Source organism: Melozone crissalis, unplaced genomic scaffold (assembly GCF_028551555.1).
Source record: "Melozone crissalis strain CALT ecotype California unplaced genomic scaffold, PUWL_Pcris_2 ptg000088l_1, whole genome shotgun sequence".
NCBI lineage: Eukaryota > Metazoa > Chordata > Aves > Passeriformes > Passerellidae > Melozone > Melozone crissalis.
The window spans coordinates 3059977-3079940 of record NW_026535865.1 but is presented as its reverse complement, the minus strand read 5'-3'; the positions used below and the strand labels follow the sequence as shown (position 1 = coordinate 3079940).

Genomic DNA, 19964 nt, shown 5'->3' with positions numbered 1-19964 from the left:
GTGCTGTGCCCCGTTCCCGGTTCAATCCCGGTACAATCCCTGTTCAATCCCGGTACAGTCCCCGTTCAATCCTGGTTCAATCCCGGTGCCCGATGCGGTGTCCGCTCCATTCGCCACCAGGGGGCGCCACCGCGCCCTCCCTCCGGGCCCCCTCGGCTCCTTCCGTAGAGTCTCGCGCGAGGGGCGGGGCCCCGATAGCGATCGGGCCAGGGGAGGGGCGGGGCCGGAGCCTTCGGTCAGCTCCGTCCTCTGTCGTCTGCTCTCGGTTATTTCCGGGATAGATTCGGGCAGTTCCGTTCTCTCTCGTCGGCTGTCGGCTGTTTCCGGGGCGGGTTCGGGCCGTTCCGGCGACGCTCGGGCCTGTCCAAGGCTCCGCCGGGCCGGAGGCAGCAGCGGGCTGGAGGCGAGCGGCGGCGGATGGGGCCGGCGGAGAGGTGCGGCGGGGCCGGGAGCGGCGGGATCGGGATCGGGGCATCGGGATCGGGGCGAGCGGGCACGGATCGGAACCAGGCCCAGGGTGGGCGTCGGGACCCCCTGATCGTGAGGCGCCCCGGGGCTTGGCTCTGTCCCTCAAGGGGCAGCCTCGAGGATGTCCCCGGACCCTTCGGGAGCTGCCGGCGCAGGGTGTCCCGCTGCCAGGACACTGCCACTGCCGTGTGGCTTCGCCGTGATGCCGGGGCTATGGCCCCCGGTTCCCCCCAGGGCTGATCCTGTGTCCTCCCATTGACGGGGCTGTGCCCCCCGATTCCTCCCGATCCGTCCCTGTCCCCCCATTGTCGAGGATATGCCCCTCGGTCCGCCCCAGGGCTCTCTCTGTGTCCTCCCATTGCCGGGGCTGTAGCCCCCGATTCCTCCCGATCCGTCCCTGTCCCCCCTTATTGTCCAGTATATGCCCCCTGGTCCCCCCAGGGCTGATCCTGTGTCCTCCCATTGCGGGGGCTGTGCCCCCTATTTCCCCCTCGAGCTGTCCCTGTCCCCCGCATTGTCGGTGCTGTACCCCCGATCCCGCCCCGAGCTGTCCCTGTCCCTCCATTGCCGGGGCTGTGCCCCCCCATCCCGCCCCGAGCTGTCCCTGTACCCCCCATTTTCGGAGATATGCCCCCTGGTCCCCCCCAGGGCTGATCCTGTGTTCTCCCATTGCGGGGGCTGTACCCCCAATCCCCCCCTCGAGCTGTCCCTGTCCCCCCCATTGCCAGGGCTGTGTCCCCCGATCCCTCCGAGCTTTCCCTGTCCCCCCATTGCTGGAGCTGTACCCCTGATCTCCCCCGACCTGTCCCTGTCCCCCCCATTTTCGGGGATATGGCCCCCGGTCCCCCCCCAGGGCTGATCCTGTGTCCTCCCATTGCGGGGGCTGTGCCCCCGATTACCCCTCCGAGCTGTCCCTGTCGCCCCCATTGCCAGAGCTGTGCCTCCCAGTTCCCCCCAGAACTGTCCTTGTCCCCCTGGTACCTTGTCCCCCTGGTACCCGACCTCCCCCCCACAAGCTGTCCCTATCCCCCCATTGCCGGGGCTGTCCCCCCCCCCCCCAATCCTGCCCCAAGCTGTCCCTGCTGTCCCCCCCATTTCCCCCTGGGCTGTCCCTGTCACCCTCATTGCCAGGGCCCAGATCCCTCCTGGTTGTCTGCAGCCATCACAGATCCCCCTCTGTGCCACTGTCCCCACACTGGTGATAGTGCAGGGACCCCCCCATCACCGAGAGTCCTGGGGGTCCCGTGGGCCTCTCAGGTCCCAGCTCTGTTCCCCCTGCCCTGGGGCAGCTCACACCCAGCGGTTCCCGGGCTGGAGCTGGTGCCCCAGGGATGTGCCAGGTTCAGCCCAAGGGTGGCTTTGCAGGGCATCCCCCAAGCCCTGCTCTGGCATGAGCCCCCCCACTCCTTCCCAGGGAGGTTGGCCATTGCATTTCTTCCCTTCCTGGGGATGTTTCTCAGCCCCTTGAGGAGGAAGATTCCCATGGTCTTGTGCCTCCTGAACTGGGGGCCTGTGATCGGTGGGGGGATAAAACCAGGGGGTAAAACTGTGGAGAAAAGCGAGCTGTGAGGAGCTGGAGCAGCCCCAGCGCTGCCTTTCAATGGAGCCGAGGCTGCCTCTCCTCCCATTAACGCAGCTTTGATTTCCCAAGCAGCTCTTGGAGCCGCTGGGGAACTGGCCCTGTGACTTTCTCTGTGAGAGCAGAGAATGGAGACAGCTGAGTAAATATAGCCTAAATCACTGCTTTCCTGGCCATTCCCCCACCCTTCCCCGACGTGCCACGGGCTGCTGTGTCCCCGAGGCTGCACTGGGCTCTGCTCTGGCCTTCCACCCTGTGGGAAAGTCCAGGGCATGGTTTGGTTTCTTTGGTGGCTCTCTTTGACGTGGGCAGCTCGCGCTTCCAGCTTCGTGGCACGGCCTCGTTCCTCCTCAAGCTGATTTCTGCCCCAAACCCCAGCGTTCCCAGCTCACTGGAACAAGGTTTTAGGCACACAGGAAAATCCTCTGTGCCTGCAGTTGGGTCTGGCTTGGACAAAGGCGCTGGGCTGGAAGGGAGAGCGCGGCTCAGCTGGAATGTGGCGAGCAGCAGAGTGGTTTGCGGAGCCAGTTTGGAGCCGTGTCAGAGCTCTGAGTGCCGGGGTGTGTTTACAATGAAAAAGAGTATTTATAATATCGAGGGCTCTTTTTAATTCCTCTGGGAATCTCTGGAGCCGCAGCTTGGAGCTAAAGTAGCTGGGTAATGGAAGATGAAAAGCAGACAGAGGAAGGGATGGTGGATTTCTTCTTCTTCCTTCAAGTTGGAAGGTCTTGGCTCTCTCACCAATACCCAAATCATGCTGCGCTATTAACTTGGGTGCTTCTTACCTTGTCGGTTACCTCATGTGATTGCTGAGCTGTGCAGAGCTGCTAATAAATCATATAAATTCCAAATACCCTGGGGAACGTGATTTTAAGCAGATAAGTTAGCAAGAGCAGTTGGATTTTTTTTTTTTTCATGTACTCAGGTTTTTTTTAGAACTGTAATTTTTTTGCCAAAATCCAGCTCCTGGGTTTCTATATCCCTAAAGCCAGCTCCATGAATGCTCCTAAAATGGAATTAGTGTGTTCTTGCTGCGTGGGGGATGGTGTAAAAGCAGCTTGGAGTGAGGTGCTGGGTCCTTCTCTGCCCACTGCCAGCAAATAAAAGTCTCTGGCCACATAAAAATGTCTTGTAGGCAGGAGGAGAAAGTTTGTGAGGTGGTTAAGAAAGAACAAGCTTCAGCTGGAGCAAGGAAGTTCAGTTTCAGGAGAAGCCTCTGGACAGTGTGAGAAGCCTTGGAGTAGGTGTGCAGACTGAGGTGCTCTCATGCTGCCCAGCCTTTGAGCAGGAGATCTCTGGGACTTCCAGTGGTCTCCCAAAAGTGAGGATGGTGTTGGTCATCTTGTTTTGTTCAACTCCTCGTGTCCCTGCTAATCATGACATTGACCTTTTCAGTGAAATATTTCAGATATTCCTTCATTTCCTCGGGCTTTGGTGAATAAAGCAAGATATTTAATGAGACTCAGGCATGAGCAGGAGATGCTCAGTGTCCCTGGCAGAGGGTGGCTTGTGGCTGTGGGCAGGAGCTGCTGCTGGCTGCCTGGGAAGCATTTTTGGTGAAAAGAAGAGGTGAAAACTGCCTTGGCTGTCCCATGCCTGGCTGGGGCACGGCTCAGGCATAGCTCCCCTCCTCCCCTGCAGCTTTTCCCTGTTTGGAAGGAAATACCAGCTGGCTTGGCAGCGCCGTGGCCAGCCCGGGCTCGGCTCTCCCTGCTCCGCTGGCCGCTTCCCCAGGGGCAGCTGCTGGAGCGCGTCCAGCCCCGCTTCCCGCCCGCCCCAGCTCCCCGCAGGCTCTCCCAGCTCCTTCCCCCACAGCTCCTCGTGGCACTGCTGCCTCCAGCACGGCCTGCCTCATGGCTCCAGCCTCGCCAGACCTTTCTCCAGTCATTGTTCTGCCTGGGAGCTCAAGGATTTGCTGTGCTGTTTGTCCTGGTTATAAATCAGGGGCTTGCCAAGCTCTTTGCCCTCTCTGCCGCTCGGTGGGCACAGGATGACCCATGGTGTGCTTGCCATTGCCAGCTCCAGGAGCTGAGGCCATCAGAGCTGCCCTGGCTGCGTGGGTCAGAAGGATGTGATGCAGCAGCAGATGTCACCGTGGCAGGCAATTCCCTGTCCATTTTTATTCCCATCCATCATTGCATTGTTCTGTTTTCTCTTTTTATTAAAGGAAAAGTTTGTTCTTTTTGTCTGTAACTTGCAGTTCGAACTCGATATGGTGTTTGTTTTGCTCACTGAGGATCTGATGTAACTTGGAGAGGTTGGAGCTGCGTATACTGGTGTGAGCATATTCTACTTTTAAATATTTTTATGCATTCTTTCCTCTCTCTGCAAGGAAAGTAACTCAGTCTTGCTTCAAGTCAAGCTGCACTTTGAACTGCATTTGGAACTGGGTTAAAAAGCACAGGAACCACATTTAAAATGTTAAGATGCTTTTATTTATGTGCTGGGCACAGACAAAAAGACTTGTAATGTGTTTTTTGTTTCAAACCGATGTATTAAACAAAGAAAGTATTGACAGCAGTTAATGAATCGAGGGATTGTTTCTGGGCGCTGAGATAGATTTACCAAAGGTATTTAGCTGTCTGATGCATGGGATTTTCAGAGCAGCCTAAGCAAGTGCTCGCCAGCACAGACACACGAGGTTCCTCTCTGAGAGCTGAGCAGAGCTGGAGCTGGGCCCAGCAGAAATCTTTTGGCGCGGTGCTGCTCTCTCCTGCTCCGAGGTGCGCTTCCAGCCGACAGGCTCGTGCGTGTCCCGGCCTCTCAGCGCTGCCTTCCCTCCAAAGAGCTGTTCCAGGGCTTGGGAAGTGTGTGTTCCCAATCCCCAGAGCTCTGCCAGCTGCTCTCCAAGGGTGCAGAGCCTTCCTGCAGCTCAGCCAGGGAAGCCTCTGCAGGACAGAGGACAGCTGTTGCCCCTGGAGAGGACGGTGCTGGCACTAGCCATGAGGATTTGGGTCTCTTGGGGGGCTCCTCACTCATGTTCATGAGCACTCAGTGCCCGCCTGGGCTGAGTGTGAGGAAAGCAGGTGAGGCTTCTCCAGGAATAGCCTGGCTCTGAGTTGTCTGGATTTTTTCATGTGCCCAGTGACCTGCTGGGACGTGGCGAGCGTGGTGGCACAGAGCTGTGCCTGCATTCCCACCCCAGGGAAGAAGGCTGTGAAGGAGTCAGTTGGAAGAAGCTGTGGGACCTGCTCTTTGGAGACACTCGGTGCTCCAGAGTCACTCTCCTCTTCCCAGCCCTCCACGCAGATCTGCTTTTAAAAGCTACTGAACGAGTTTGCCAGGCCTGAGCGTTTTGTCCTTCCAGCCTCTTCAGCTGCACCGGCTTGTCGGAGACGCCTGCAGTCGGGGCTGGGATCCGCGGGTGGAAGCTGGGGGGGAGCATTGACCCTGCTGGTGTTGGGCTCTGCTGCCTCTGGGTGCACTCTGGAGTCTGTCCTCTCTGAGAGGAGCCACTCTGGGGTCTGGGAGGAGCTGGAGCTGCCAGCGCCGTGCCCAGCGGCCACTCAGGCCCTTGGCATCCAGACAGTGCCCCCGGCACGGCGACTCCGCTCTGGGGGACCCTGACAGGCAGCACTCAGAGGGGCAGCCAGTCAGCCTGGTCATAAATCTCTCTTTATGCTCTGGATTATGAAGTAATATTTTCCTGGCTAGGGCTGGTTGGATTGGGGAAATGCGGCTCTGCTGCGAGTTCCTTGCAGCCACTATCCCAACACGATGGGAGCTTTCACAGCGGCCATGCTGGGCTGTGCTGCTTCCCCCGTGAACATCAGAAACCTCTGTAGGTTCTCTCCATGAATTCTGCAGTCTGCTGTTGCTCCTGGAGCTCTGGAGAAGCTCTCCAGCAAGTTGGATCAGGCTCAATCCTGTTCCCCACCCGCCTCTGGCCGCAAGTGCCTCACCTCCCCGCGGGCAGTGCCTGTTCATTCATGGCAAAGACAGCCCGGCTGGGACGCCTGCCCGAGCTCAGGCAGGCGGTGCGGGCTCTGGCTGCTGCGCAGGTTTCCTGTGCCATGGCCTCTTTGTGCCTTTTGTCCTTGTCAAGGGAAGGAGCCCTGGTGCCGAGCTGGAGAGCCTGGCTCTGAGAGGTGGGGCTGGCTCCTCTCTCGGGGGACTCACCCCGATCCCACCACACAGACTTTGTGGCAGCACGTGCAGATGTGGTGACACGTGCAGGGGTGATATACCACGTGCAGGAGGAAAGAGGGATTTGTAGCTGATATGAACTCTAAAGTGTAACTGGCCCGGAAGGGTTATTTTGAAATCCTGCAGATCACCACCGTTGGTGCCTGTCACAGAGTCCAACCAGCAGTCAGAGCAGCCCTGGCTTGGTGCCATGCTTGGTTCCTCTGGGAAGGGTGTCCTGGCTCCCTTTGCCTCCTCACCTCCCTCTGCCCAGGCTCCCACAGCCCTGAGAAGCACCTTCCTGCTCACTAATAGTTTTCAGATGAGGCTCAAGAGTTTGAGCTGGGTTTGGTGGTTTCTGGGCCAAAACAGCTCAAGCCTTTAACAGGATTTTAGCAGCATTTGAGCAGGCCCAGGGTGTCCCTGGGAAGGCTGGGTTCTGGCTGCCCCGGTGCCTTGCAGGTCCGGTCCTCGGCCGCACGCCATTTCTGCGGGAAGCAGAACTCTGGGATTTGCCTGAGGGAAGTGGAAAACTGGCCTGTGCAGCCAGGAGGGGATGGGAAAAGAGGACGTGCCTGGCTGGTGGGAATGTCCCGGCTCGTACATCTCTTCAGCAACATGTTATAACCCAGGTTTATTCTTTTTGGTGGATTTCTGGGCAGGGCAGGCAGCATATTCAATTTCTCTCTGAATAGCTGAAAGGCAGTTAGGAGCTCTAAGTAGACTTGAAGGCTTCTAAAGATTATTTTAACTCCTTTTGCCTCCATCTCTGCAAAGAAAACCTGTGCCTGCACTTGATGCTGCTGCTGCTTTTGAAAAGTTCAAAAATTGACTTTTTGCTCAGAGCAAAGCTTTGAAGTGCTGTTCTGTGAGAATGGCAGCGCATCTCGAAAGCCTTTTGCTGAAAGCGTGGTTAACCTACATTTGTGGGGAGCTCCCTTCAGAAGATGCCTTTGTGGGGGATTGCATGGCAAGATGTAAAGGTGAACAGTGAAATTTAATCGATTTAACAAGGGAAGGTTAAATCTGTTTGTTCTGCTCCCATTCAGGGCCTGCAGCTGGTGGGTGCAGGGTCACCCTTTTCTGTATGCAAAAGTTATCCTGCATAAAGGCTGTTTTGTCCCACTTGTTGTCTCCTTGTTTGCATAAGTGCTGCGAGGAGGGTAAGCTGAAGAAGCAGGGGTGAACCTCTTTAAGATGCAGAGCTGGTGCCTGGCTGTAGCAGAGAGGAGGCAGCGTTCCTGCCCGCAGCCACTGGCTCCTCTCTTGCTTTTGGGAGTGTAAATCGGGATTAGCATGCCCTGCTTGGATCCAGGGCTCTGCTAGGTAGGAGAGAAACGAGTCCTGCCTCTCTCAGGTGAACCCCTGGTTTGAATGTTGGTGTGTCAGGAGGGTGTGGGGTGCCTGGCCGTGCAGTGACAATTCTTCTTCTCTTTGCAGGCACTGGGAAGGGGAACATAGCGTGCCACGCTGTTCCAGGCTGGGAGCCTACTGTGCTTTTCCTCCCCACACTCCAAGAGACTGGTTTTTTTGGTGAAACAGACCCTGATCTCGGGTTTCTTTGCTGCATGCCCGCTCACCAGTGCTGGATTATGTTCGTCTCCTTCTCCCTTTGCTCCATAATTTGGCTGAATCGTGGTTTCAAGCTGAGGAAAAGGGGCTGCACCTAAGCGCTCCTGGGCACCCACACCAGGCTCCTGGGGTGCTGCTTCACACAGAGACAGTTCAGAGAGCTGATGGGGCAGAGCTGCCTCTGAGGGCTCTCCTCTCCCACCTGGAACGTGCTGCCTCACCCTTCAGAGCCCTTCTCCCCCGGCAGAGAGGATGGGCAGCACCGACGGCTTCCAGTACCGCGCGCTCTACCCCTACCGCAAGGAGCGCGAGGAGGACATTGACCTGCTGCCCGGGGACATCCTGGTCGTGAGCAAGGGGGCCCTGCAAGCCTTGGGCTTCAAGGATGGAGATGAGCAGACCCCCAATCAGATCGGGTGGATCCTGGGCGTCAATGAGCGCACCAAGCAGAAGGGAGACTTCCCTGGCACCTACGTGGAGTACGTGGGGCCGGTGAAAATCGCTGTCCCCTCACACCGGCCCCGCGTGCAGAGACCCCTGCCTGCCACACCCGGGGCCACTGGTGGCCGGCTGCCCGAGGCTTTGGAGCAAGGTAAGCCCTGCTGTGTGCCCTGTTGCTCTGGGACACCTCCACAGTCTTGCTGTGTGACTGGCTTCATAGGACAGCGGTGAAACCCTCAGCTCAGCAGCACTGTGTTGCCCCACCAGCAGCAGTACAGTTGAGTCACAACCAAAAGCCAGCCTCTCTCAGTGCTGGCCCAGAGGAAAGCACTTTGTTCCTCCAGCTTGTCAATCTGCTCAGCAGAGCTTCCTGGGGTGTGCGTTGTCCCACTCTTACATCTCCAAGATCCTTCTCCCCCTCTGTTCTGCAACCAGCCAGGATCTCCATGATCCCTCTCCCTGCTCCACTGAGTTTTGCCAGGCTCCCTCCCTTCAGGATAAGTCCTGACCTCTCCCAACCACCACCTCCCCGCCCCTGCAGCGCCTGGGGCAGTGCTCCCTGCCAAGAGCTGCTCAGCCCTGCTGAGAGACACAATTACTTGTCTCTGGGCAAGAGGAGAAAAGTCAGGGTCTAAAAGAGTTCTTCTGAGAACTGGAGCTAATTGCTTGTCTGCCTGGCAGCCTGCCCACCCCGCGGGTCGCATTGCCCTCGCTGGGGCCAGGCAGCCACCCTGGGGCTGGGCATGGGCTGTCCTGCACCTGCAGCTGCCTCCAGCCTGCCTGGCCTTGGCACAGACCCGGCCTGGGAGAGCCAACATGCCTCAGCCCTGCCTGTGGAGCTGTGGCAGCTGCCTGCTCTCAGCCTGTTTGTTTGGCTCCCAGGCACACAAACCCCGTGGCCAGGGCTCAGCAGCCCCCAGGGTTTCTCCCTTCTACTCTTCCTTTGTGAGACCCCCACCTGCAGTGCTGAGTCTGGGTCTGGACAAGGCAAGAAAAATGTGAGCCTGTTAGAGTGAGTCCTGAGGAGACCACAGAAATGCTCCTAGGGCTGGAGCCAGGCTGGGAGAGCTGGGGGTGTTCACCTGGAGAAGAAAAGGCACTAGGAGACCTTATTGTGGCCTTCCAGTGCTTATGTAAAAGACGGAGAGAGGCTTCTTATACAGACAGATAGTGATAGGACAAGGGGGAAGTTTTAAATTAAAAGAGGGAGAGATTTAGATTAGATGTTATGAAGACATTCCTGACTGTGAGGGTGGTGAGGCCCTGGCACAGGTTTCCTAGAGCAGCTGTGGCTGCCCCATCCCTGGAAGTGTTCCAGGTCAAGCTGGATGGGGTTTGGAGCAACCTGATCTAGTGGAGGATGTCCCTGCACAAGGCAGGGGGGGTTTAATGGGTGATCTTTTAAGGTCCCTTATAATCCAAACCATTCTGTGATCCACACTTGGCCTTCCCATGCCTGACAGAAGATCTCGTGCTGGTGTCCATGGGAGGAGCGGGGTCAGCAGCAGGAGCTGCAGAGTGCCAGGGAACGCTCCCAGCTGGCAGTGCTGCATCCTCCCCGTCCCTCTGTGCCTGGGAGCCACGGCTACCCCAGCAGATGCTTCTGGCTGTGTGAAAACACCTCTGGGGTCTTACGAAAGCGGGCTTGTGGGGCTGGTGCAGCTCCCTGCAGCTGCCTCCCGCTCCCGGAGCCCGAGGGGCGGCCCCAGGAAACATCTCCGCAGGGTGGGAATGCGGCCGGGCCCTGCTGCGTTTGGCTTGGCAGGAGAGCCTGACCTGAGTCATCCCGCTTGCAACCTGCCTTTCCAAGAAAGCTGCTCCTCTCAGGAGCCTGGGGTGTGCTCTGTGCTGCTGCTCTGTGCTGCTGGGATGTGCTCTGTGCTGCCTGTGCTGCCCTTGCCTGCACGGTGCTCCCTCCAGGGCTGGATTTCTGCCCTTCTCCTCTCTCCCCTCTTCTCAAGGGGGCTTGGTCTGGGTGGTCAAAGCTGCTGGTGGGGTCTCTGGGAGGTGGAACAAGATATCTGCCAAAGCTCCTGAAGCACGGCAAAGATAAATTTGGGAAGGAAAGCAAAAGCCAGCCTCTCTGCTTCGTGCCCAGGGATGGAGGGTGGGGTGCCAGGGCACGTGAGACCAGCTTTGTCCCACTCTTACATCTCCGAGATCCTTGTTCCCCTCTGTTCTGCAACTAGCCAGGATCCTCATGGTCCCTCTCCCTGTTCCACTGAGTTTTGCCCTGTCCCTGTCCCCTATGGGGCCATCCCCAGAGCCAACCTCCACTCTGGGCATAGGCAGGGCCTGCAGGGAGGCAGTTCAAACACCCAGAGCCTGCTGGTTTGATCCCTCTATGAGCCATTCACTTAAGAGCTGGACTTGAAGGTCTTTGTGGTTCCCTTCCAGCTCAGGATATTCTGTGATACTTTATTTCTGCATTCTGCTGGAGAGACACATTTTTGCAATGGAAAAACCGTATTGGAGCCAAGCCTGTCTTATTTCTTCACAGTGTGCACTTTAGGAGGTGCAGAACCATCTCCTGGCAGCTCCTTCCCTGCTTCCCAGCTCCTGCCCTGGCTGGCAGGGACCCCTGAGCCCCTCAGTGTCCCTCGTGGAGCAGGGCCAGCCCCACAGCTGTCCCGGCTGCAGCGTTGTGCCGCTGGATTTACGAGCTGCTGGTGTTTGCCTTCCGCAGAGAACACGAGCGGAAAATGCGGCTCGGGAATATTTCCGCAGCTGCCCGGGCCGTGCTGTGAGCAGCCTTGTTCACCACGGCAGCCCAGCCCGGAGGCCCGGCAGGCTCAGGAGTTGCTGCTGGCTCCCCGCTCTGTGCCTGACAAAAAAAGACAAGCTGCTGCCTGCTGAAGCAGCACATTCCCGGCCGGGCCACGTGGGCAGCGCCAGTATTTACTCTCCTTTCAGTTCTTCCCAAGGGTCAGGCAGGGAGCTGCCAGCCTGGAAGTTTGCCTGCAGCTTCCCCACACCAACACCATGCCCAGGAGCTCGCTGCACTGTGGGATTGTCCCCCCTTCCAGCAGCACAGGCCTTTGCAGAGCTGCTGGGTGCCTGACACGTGTCCTTCCCTTCCCTTCCCTTCCCTTCCCTTCCCTTCCCTTCCCTTCCCTTCCCTTCCCTTCCCTTCCCATCCCATGGCTGTTGTGTCTCCCCTCGAGGCCCTGGGTGCAGGAGGCTGAGCTGGGTGCTCAGTTCCAGCTTGCTGCGCCTTGTGGTGAGACCACACCAGGCGAGCTCGGGTCAGATCCATGACAACGGAGCTGTTTCGCAACGGGGAGCAGCCTCTTGGCTCTGCCTCTGCACAGTGGAGTGTGCTGGGTGTCCTCACCCACTGCGGGCTCCCCAGGGTCTGCCAGGTGCTGTGGACCAGCCTGGAGGAAGCTCCTGCTCAGGCTGGTGCTGCTTTGGAAGGGGATGGAGCCTGGCACCGCTCATCCCTCGGCAAACCTCCTGCTGGCAGCTCCTCAGCCAGGCCTGCGTGCTCCTGCCCCGGCATGCACAGGGGAGGGGGTGCCTGCAGCCAGAACCTCAAGATTTTCTGGAAGTGGCAGTGGAACACCACCTGACACGGGGCTGCAGATCCCCCAGGAATGGGGGGATGCTGGTCCCGTGCCACGGGCTGGCTGTGCCCTGTAGCAGCTTGCACAGAGGCTGTGGGCTCACGGGGAGGGGGAGGCACAGGGCCGGTTTCCATGTTAAACGAGCAATCAAGGGCAGGAATTTGCTGACACGGCGTTCTGTCTGAATCGCTGGATTAATCACAGCTCACCACGACGAGCAGAGCGAGCTCCCTGGCCCCGCTCCCCTGCCAGCCCTACGCAGCCCCTGTGCTGGGCAGGGACCCAGCCCTGAGCTCCAGGAGCCCTGGTAACCCCTGTGCTGCCTGCCCGGGGGGGTACAGGTCCCCAGGGGGGTGGGCTCTGTCTCCAGGCCTCAGCACAGAGCAGCAGATATCTCCCTGTGCACACCCAGTCAGGGCTGGAGCTCAACAAGTGCTGGCTCCTGGGCAGGTTGCTTGCAGGCTGCATGCTGTGTTTGCCTGGGTCACAGCCTCACAGAGGGGGCCACAGCTTTCCTTGCTCCTGTTGGGAGTTGCATGGGTTGTACCCTGACCCAGTTCTGCTGCTGGTGCTGAGCCTTTCTCTCCCTCCCTCTCCCCCAGGGTCTCCTCTCCCGGACTTGCAGGAGCAGTTCAGCCCTCCCGAGATTGCTCCGCCGCTCCTGGTCAAGCTGGTGGAAGCTATTGAGAAGAAAGGTAAGGGGGCGATGCTGATACACCCCAAAACCCCACAAAGAAACCTGAGCTCTGTGGGACACACAGGACACAGCTGCTCTCATCTTCCTCCCTGGGCTGAGCTGCTGAGGCCCATGAGGGTGTTTGGATTGAGCACCTACACGCACTGGGTGGGTGCTGGGGTTTGGGAAGCGTTTCTCAGTTCCCAGCCTGGATCTGTGCTATGGTGGAGAAATGGGGCCACTGAACCGGGTGTCCTGGGGGCCAAGGGGGCTGCAGCAGGGGGGTTGGCTTGGACACCATCCAGGCCTGGCCGTGCCACAGCCATGGCCCAGCTGGCACCGAAATAGTGCCTGTGCTGGAGCTGACAGCAGTGTCCCCCCTTCCGCAGGGTTGGACAGCGAGATGCTGTACAGGACATCTGGCTCCGAACTGAGGCAGGCGCTGAGAACCGGTAAGAACCAGCTCGGCGCGGTGGAGGCGAATCGGCTCAGATGGAGGAGATTAGTGGATGTGACAGCGCCAGCAGTAATGCAATCCAGGCCAGGCTCGCCTGTCCCCGGCAGTTCCTGACTCCCAGCACGCTGCCTCTGGGGCTGGGCTGTCCCCATCCCAGCACGGCCTTGTCCTGCGTGGAAGGGATGCGACAGGGGGGATCCCTGGCTCCATCCGTGGGGGGCTGGCTCACAGAACCCCTGTGCCTGTCCGCTACTCTCCTGATGGGCTGCTGGAGGCTTCTCTGGCTCTGTCATGCCACTAATAAGCAGGGGAGGATCTTTGAGCTCAGTTTGGTGGCTGGAGCCGATGTCTGTGCCGGGGAGCCCTGGGAGCCGTCTGCCTCTCAGCTGGGCTGGGGCCTCATCCGGCACCACGCTGGCGAGTCCCCTCCCGCAGACGTTCCTGCAAACCCCAAGCACACAGTGCTGCCAGGCTGGGCTCTTGGGACAGGCTTTTTGTGCTTCCCAAAATGCAGGCTGGGCTCTTGGGACAGGCTTTTTGTGCTTCCCAAAATCCTGTGTTCGAGGGAGGCGTGTGGCTGCTCAGTCTGTGCTCTACCCTTGCTGGCAGCAGAGAGCAAAACTCTCACCCGAACTATACCTGCTCAGAATTCTTCTGTTGGGGCTCAGAGCAAAGGTTGTGGGTACACAGAATGACCTCTGCCCTCTCCCAAGGGGAACTGCTGGGGTTCCCAGAGCCAGATTATTTCTGGGGTGCACATCCTCTGTCACATGAGCTGCCTGAAGGCTGCATGAGCTCCCTCGTGGGTGCTAATGAGCTCTCATGATAGCTGGCTGCTGTGTGATGGTTTCTGGGATGGGTGTTGGCAGCTGGGTGCCCAGTGCTGTGTCCGCCCTCCCATGGGAAATCTGTGCCCTGACAGATTGGACCCTGGGTGACCTGGAGCCCCTGGACGTGCACTCCCTGGGCGAGGCACTGCGAGGTTACCTGCAGGACCTGCCCTCCCCCGTGGTGCCGGTGTCAGTGCACGGAGATATCCTTCGCATCCTGCAGGGTAAGGGCCTCCCTGGCTGCCTTGGGAATGGGTGCCTGGGTGGGATGGGATATTAAAATAAGCCCTGTCCCTAAGGGGCCTGGCACACGGCCCCCAGTGCTGACAGCTCTCCTGTGCTGTGACGCAGCCGGAGCGTGGAGAGTGGTGCCGGCTGTCCCAGCTCTTCCCTCGCGTCTTGTTCTCTCCCCAGAGATCCCCCAGGCAGAGAATTGCCGGAAGCAGCTGCTGCTGGCCCTGGAGTCGCCTGCGGTGCCGCTCCAGAACACGCTCACCCTGCAGTTCCTGCTCCGGCATCTGGGGAAGGTATCGCAGCAGGCCGAGAGCAACAGCCTCCACCCTCGGGCCCTGGGAGAGATCTTCGGGCCCCTGCTCCTCCGGCTGCCTGGCGCCAGGTACGTCAGGCTCCTGGTCCCAGCAGTGCTCCCAGCTCCGGCCACTGGGCCTGCCAGGACAAGGACTCCAGTCCCTGCTGGGCTGCACGTGGGATTGAACTGCTGGCAGCACACAGAGGTGGGCTCAGAGCTGGGACAGAGCCCTTGCTGCCCTGACAGCCTCAGGTCTGGCAGCTGGGGTGAGCCAGCTGACCCCAGGGGATGTGGGAGCAGTGCCGTGTTGCATCCCGCAGCTTCTGTTCTTAACTTTTCTCTCCCTGCAGCCCAGAGCTGAGCCCTGACTTCTCCGTGCTGTTTCTGGAGACACTTCTGCAGACAAAGGAGCTGGAGCCAGAGCAGTTGCCTCCAGGTACTGAGATACCCCTTCCCTGGGGCCTGAGGCACTGGCATTTGTGGGTGTGGACTCTCTGCCCCCATGATTGGGTTGCTCAGGGCGTTTTGGTAGCCTGGAGGCCGGCTCAAGGTGTTCAGCTGCTGGAGATGTGCCTGGAGCAGCTCCAGTGAACGTGGTGGCCAAGGGGCATTCCTGGGCCAGTCATTGCAGGGAGGGAGACTCAGGGATTGCCAGTGAGGAGCTGGGATTTGGGCTCACCCTGTTTCATCCCTCCTCCTCTCACAGCCCTGCCTCCCAAACCGCCGAAGCCGAAGCCCAGCGCAGCCAGCCTGGCCAACGGGAACAACGCGCCCTTACAGGACGCCGAGTGGTACTGGGGGGACATTTCCAGGTAAGGCAGCTCACACCTGGGGTGCCCTGTCCATCAGGTGAGCCTTGGGGCCACCTCCCAGGCCGTGACAATCGTGTTCCTCACAGGGAGGAGGTGAATGAGAAGCTCCGGGACACACCAGATGGGACCTTCTTGGTGCGTGATGCCTCCAGCAAGATCCAGGGGGAGTACACACTCACACTCAGGTAGGGCTTTGGGATCCCCTGGGAGCCTCAGGGGTGCAGCTCGTGGGACATGTCCCTGTGCTTCCAGGGCTGCTAGAGATGGCTGGGGTGATGCTAAGTGCCCTCTGCTCTCCCCTGCATACAGGAAGGGAGGCAATAACAAGCTGATCAAGATCTTCCATCGGGAAGGCAAGTACGGCTTCTCGGAGCCGCTGACCTTTGGCTCGGTGGTGGAGCTCATCACCCACTACAGGCACGAGTCACTCGCCCAGTACAACGCCAAGCTGGACACCAGGCTGCTCTACCCCATCTCCAAGTACCAGCAGGTGAGGCCTGTGCTGCAGGGACATGGCTGGCAAGCACAGTCTGAACCAGAGGTGTTCGTTCATCCATCCCTGCCCTGCTGGTAGATGATAATGTCCCATCCCTCTCCCTGTGTGCTGGAATGTTTTGTTGTGGGGTTTTGTGGGACCAGCTGGAGCAGGTCCTGACTGAGGCTGTGCCTGTGGCAGGACCAGGTGGTGAAGGAGGACAGCGTGGAAGCTGTGGGGGAGCAGCTGAAGGTTTATCACCAGCAGTACCAGGACAAGAGCTGGGAGTACGACCTGCTGTATGAGGAGTACACACGTACATCCCAGGTATGTGGGCACTGCTCTGTCACCCCCTGAGTGCTGGCAGCCACCCTGTGTGCACAGGGGAGACCAGAGATGGGGCATCTGTTGCCTCATTTGTCAGCTCATGGACAGGCATTCCCCAGAGGACAGGCATGAAGAGGGGGATATTTTGCCTGCAGCAAGGACAGAGCTGCTTTGGGGAAGGTGAAACATTTCTGCAAATGTGCAGAAATGTTCCTCAGCTTTTCCCTCCCTTGTCCCCAGGAGCTGCAGATGAAGAGGACGGCAATCGAGGCCTTCAATGAGACGATCAAGATCTTTGAGGAGCAGTGTCAGACGCAGGAGAAGTGCAGCAAGGAGTACATCGAGCGCTTCCGGAGGGAGGGCAACGAGAAGGAGGTGCAACGGTGAGCATGGGGGTGGTGGGGGCCTGCCCTGCCTGCAGAAGGGCCCCAGGGGCTGCAAGGATCCTCCTGGCTCAGCACAGAGCCGAGGCACGTGGACTCCTTGTCTCTCCAGCAGCATGCTGTGGGCTGGAGCTGGCAGGCTGCCTCCCCTGCCTCCCCCACTCTGGCTCACAGCCTAAACCACCCCCCCTTATCTCTCCCAGGATCCTCATGAACTCGGAGAAGCTCAAGTCCCGCATCACAGAGATCCACGACAGCAAGATGAAGCTGGAGCAGGACCTGAAGAAACAAGCCTCGGAGAACCGGGAGATCGACAAGCGCATGAACAGCCTCAAGCCAGACCTGATGCAGCTGCGCAAGCTGCGGGACCAGTACCTGGTGTACGTAGTGCCCCTGCAGCGCTTCCCGGGAGCCACCCGCCTGCCTCCCCCGGGGCTCCGCGGCTCGTCGGACCGGCTCGCAGCCCGCTGTGGGCTGGAGCCGCTCCCGCAGCGCGGCCTCGGGGCTCGGCGCTCCCCGGCAGCGGCGGCTGCTGCCCTCTGGTGATGGCCGCGCCCGGGGCTCGCTGCACCGCGCTCAGCTCGGCTCTCCTCCCCCAGGTGGCTGACGCAGAAGGGTGCCCGGCAGAAGAAGATCAACGAGTGGCTGGGCATCAAGAACGAGACAGAGGAGTGAGTGTCCTGCTCGTGTGCTGTTGGGTTTGGGGGATGTGGGAGCACAGGCTGTTCAGCTGGTTCTGTTTGTGCTGTGGGCAAATCCCAGGATGTGTTCCCTGCCTGATGGGCGATGGCAGCTAGCAGTGTGGGGAGATGTGGGGGCCACACACCCAAATTTAGGGAATCTGACCCTGCCTGTGCTCGATTGCAGTCAATACTCCATGATGGATGACGAGGAGGAGCTGCCCCATCACGAGGAGAGGACGTGGTACGTGGGGAAGATCAACCGTGTGCAGGCAGAGGAGATGCTGTGTGGGAAACGGGACGGCACCTTCCTGATCCGTGAGAGCAGCCAGAAGGGGTGCTATGCCTGCTCCGTGGTGTGAGTATCCCTGTGTGGGTGGGGTGGGATGGGATGGGATCCATGGGATGGGATGGGATGGGATGGGATGGGATTGGGATGGGATGGGATGGGATGGGATTGATGGGATGGGATCCACGGGGTGGGATCATTGGGATGGGATGGGATCCATGGAATGGTATGGGATCCATGAGATTAAATGGTATGGGATCCATGGGATGGGATGGGATTGGTGGAATGGGATGGGATCCATGGAATGGTGTGGGATCCATGGGATGAGATGGTATGGGATCCATGGTATGGGATTGGGATGGGATCCATGGGGTGAGATGGGATGGGATCCATGGAATGGTATGGGATCCATGGGATTAGATGGGATGGGATCCAGGGGATGAGATGGGATCCATGGGATGGGATAGGATGGATGGGATCCATGGAATGGTGTGGGATCCATGGGATGAGGTGGGATGGGATGGGATCAATGGGATGGGATGGGGCTGGCCCAGCTTGTGTTCCCATATTGCTCCACCCTCCCCTTGCTGGATGCTGGAGGTGACAGCTCCCATCTGCCTTGGCTTCTCCTGCCAGGGCCAGGTGTTTACACTGCTTTGGTGGCCCTGCTTGTGCTCCCTGTCCCACTGCTGACCCAGGCTCCTGTGTCTCCCTGGCAGGGTGGATGGTGACACCAAGCACTGCGTGATCTACAAGACGGCGACGGGCTATGGGTTTGCTGAACCCTACAACCTCTACGCCTCCCTCAAGGACCTGGTCTTGCACTACAAGCACACGTCCCTGGTGCAGCACAATGACTCCCTGAATGTCACGCTGGCTCACCCAGTCCTCTCCCAGCCACCAGCCAGATGAGCAGCCCATGCACAACACAACAGCTGCCTTCAGCTTCTCCCCAGGGCGCTGCTTTCTGGCTCTGGACTCTTGCACCCTGTATAGTTGAGTCTCTGTGCTCCTGCTCCTTCAGAGCCTCTGAGATGTCTGTGACCGTTTCTGATGTCCCTCTTGGTCAGTAGCTGAAACCCGTGTTGGCTGATGGGACAGAAAGGCTGGGCTGTAGATTTGCAGTGGCCTCCAGCCTCTAGGAGGTGGGATCCAGTTGTGATTGAATTGCTGGGGGTGAGCACAGCCCCCTCCCCTTCCCTGACAAGCAGGTCAGATCCCCTTTTTGCTGGCAGGTCGCCCCGCTACGCATCACTGTAGAGCTTTGGTTCTTGATTCCTCGGTGCTGGGACCGAGGGGTTCCCTGCATGGACACCCGAGGAGGCAGAGGAGGAGGAGGCTCCACTGAGTGTGTGCATCCTTCTCTCTCACTTCTCTGAGTGGCCTCGCAGGCTGTGATGGTGTCTGGTACGAGGGGTGCTGCTCTTGCATGCAGAGACACATTTAGGAAGGAGAAACCTCATCCTCAGTGGGGCTCCCTGGCTGAGATCTTCGCTCCGTGCTGTGCCCCACCTGGCCACCATTCCCTCTTGTCATAACCACCTCTGGAGTGTTGCTGCCTGGGCTGGGAGGATCTGCTTGGCCACGAATCTCCCACCTTAGCTGTGCCAACGAAGCTGTGAAACCCGTGTTGGTACCCGTGTTGGTACCCGTGTTTTCCTGGCAGGATCTGTGGCATGCACAGCTCGTTGTTTCCAGCCGGTCTCGGTGACTCTCTGCACACGTAACCCATTGAAGCTGACTGTAGCTCTGTAAATATGGTTCTTTTTGTGACCAGCTGCTCCCCTGGTGCTGGTGTTTGCTGAGCCCCCAGTGCCACCCCCAGCGTGGGCAGCAGCTGCCAGGCTGGCACAGCCCCGGGCCCTGCAGCTGAAGCAGGAGAGGGCTGCAGTCCAACGCACACTACAAGCCCTACCTGCAATGAAGGACCTCTGTGCTGCAGGAGGACACATCTGTGGGGCCCAGGGCATGCTGAAATGTATCTGCATGATGGTGAACTATGTATGCAAAGCACTTAAATCATGGGTACTGTATGGGGCCGGGGCAGGGCTGCCCAGCACAGCTGGCTGCTGCAGGCAGGGCGCTGTGTCTGAGCTCAGAGGGCCCCAGGGCAGCCCAGGTGGGTCTGGAAGAGCTTTAAAAGCTGAGCTGAGAGTTGAAGCCATGGTGGCATTTGCTTTCCTGGGTTATCTCAGCTGCCTGGCTGGAGGAGAGCATTCTTGATCCTCTTGATTTGCCAGAGTGGCTCCTTCCCTCTCTGGGCTCCTCCTTGGGACAGGCAGGTGGATGCTGTGGAGTTTGGCACTTCTGTTTCCCGTTGCAGCTTGGGTTCTGCTGGATCCATGGGGTGCTCTGTGCTCATGCTGTGCCTGCATCCTGTCCTTGATGTGCCACCTGCACTGTCCCTCCCTCCCTGGCCAGCTTTGCTGCTTGCCTTGCTCTGGGCTTGTCCCCAGATCCTTCTGGAGCTGGGGCTGCTGGAGCAAACATCCCATTCCTGTTGCTTGTGGCAGCTCTTCTCTGCTCAGCTGTACAGCCCCATTCTGTGTTCTGCATGTTCTCTCCAGGCCCTGGGCCCTGGTTTTGGGGTCTGGTTTGTCAGTGTTTGGTGCTCAGGTGCAGGCAGTGGGTCAGGAGAGCTGTGGTTGGCTTCGGGGATCACTTGGGAAAAGCTGCCAGGGATGAGTAAGGGAATAATTTGGACTTGGGCACGTGAGAGATGAGGGCACGTGGGCCTGGGGCAGGGAGGCTCCGT

The 19964-nt window shown here is 59.0% G+C and overlaps 1 protein-coding gene across 1 annotated transcript; it reads left to right on the top strand.

Moving 5' to 3' along the window:
* The first annotated feature begins 314 nt into the window (after nt 1–314).
* Nucleotides 315–18847, top strand: PIK3R2 (phosphoinositide-3-kinase regulatory subunit 2). Its single transcript, XM_054291187.1, has 16 exons — nt 315–434; nt 7613–8336; nt 12354–12446; nt 12817–12879; nt 13807–13938; nt 14129–14330; nt 14594–14679; nt 14950–15055; nt 15142–15240; nt 15365–15545; nt 15732–15857; nt 16098–16240; nt 16444–16620; nt 16840–16911; nt 17108–17278; nt 17929–18847. The coding sequence occupies exons 2-16, from the start codon at nt 7997–7999 to the stop codon at nt 18119–18121; spliced, it is 2184 nt and encodes a 727-aa protein (XP_054147162.1). The 5' UTR covers nt 315–434; nt 7613–7996; the 3' UTR covers nt 18122–18847.
* The last annotated feature ends 1117 nt before the right edge of the window (nt 18848–19964 follow it).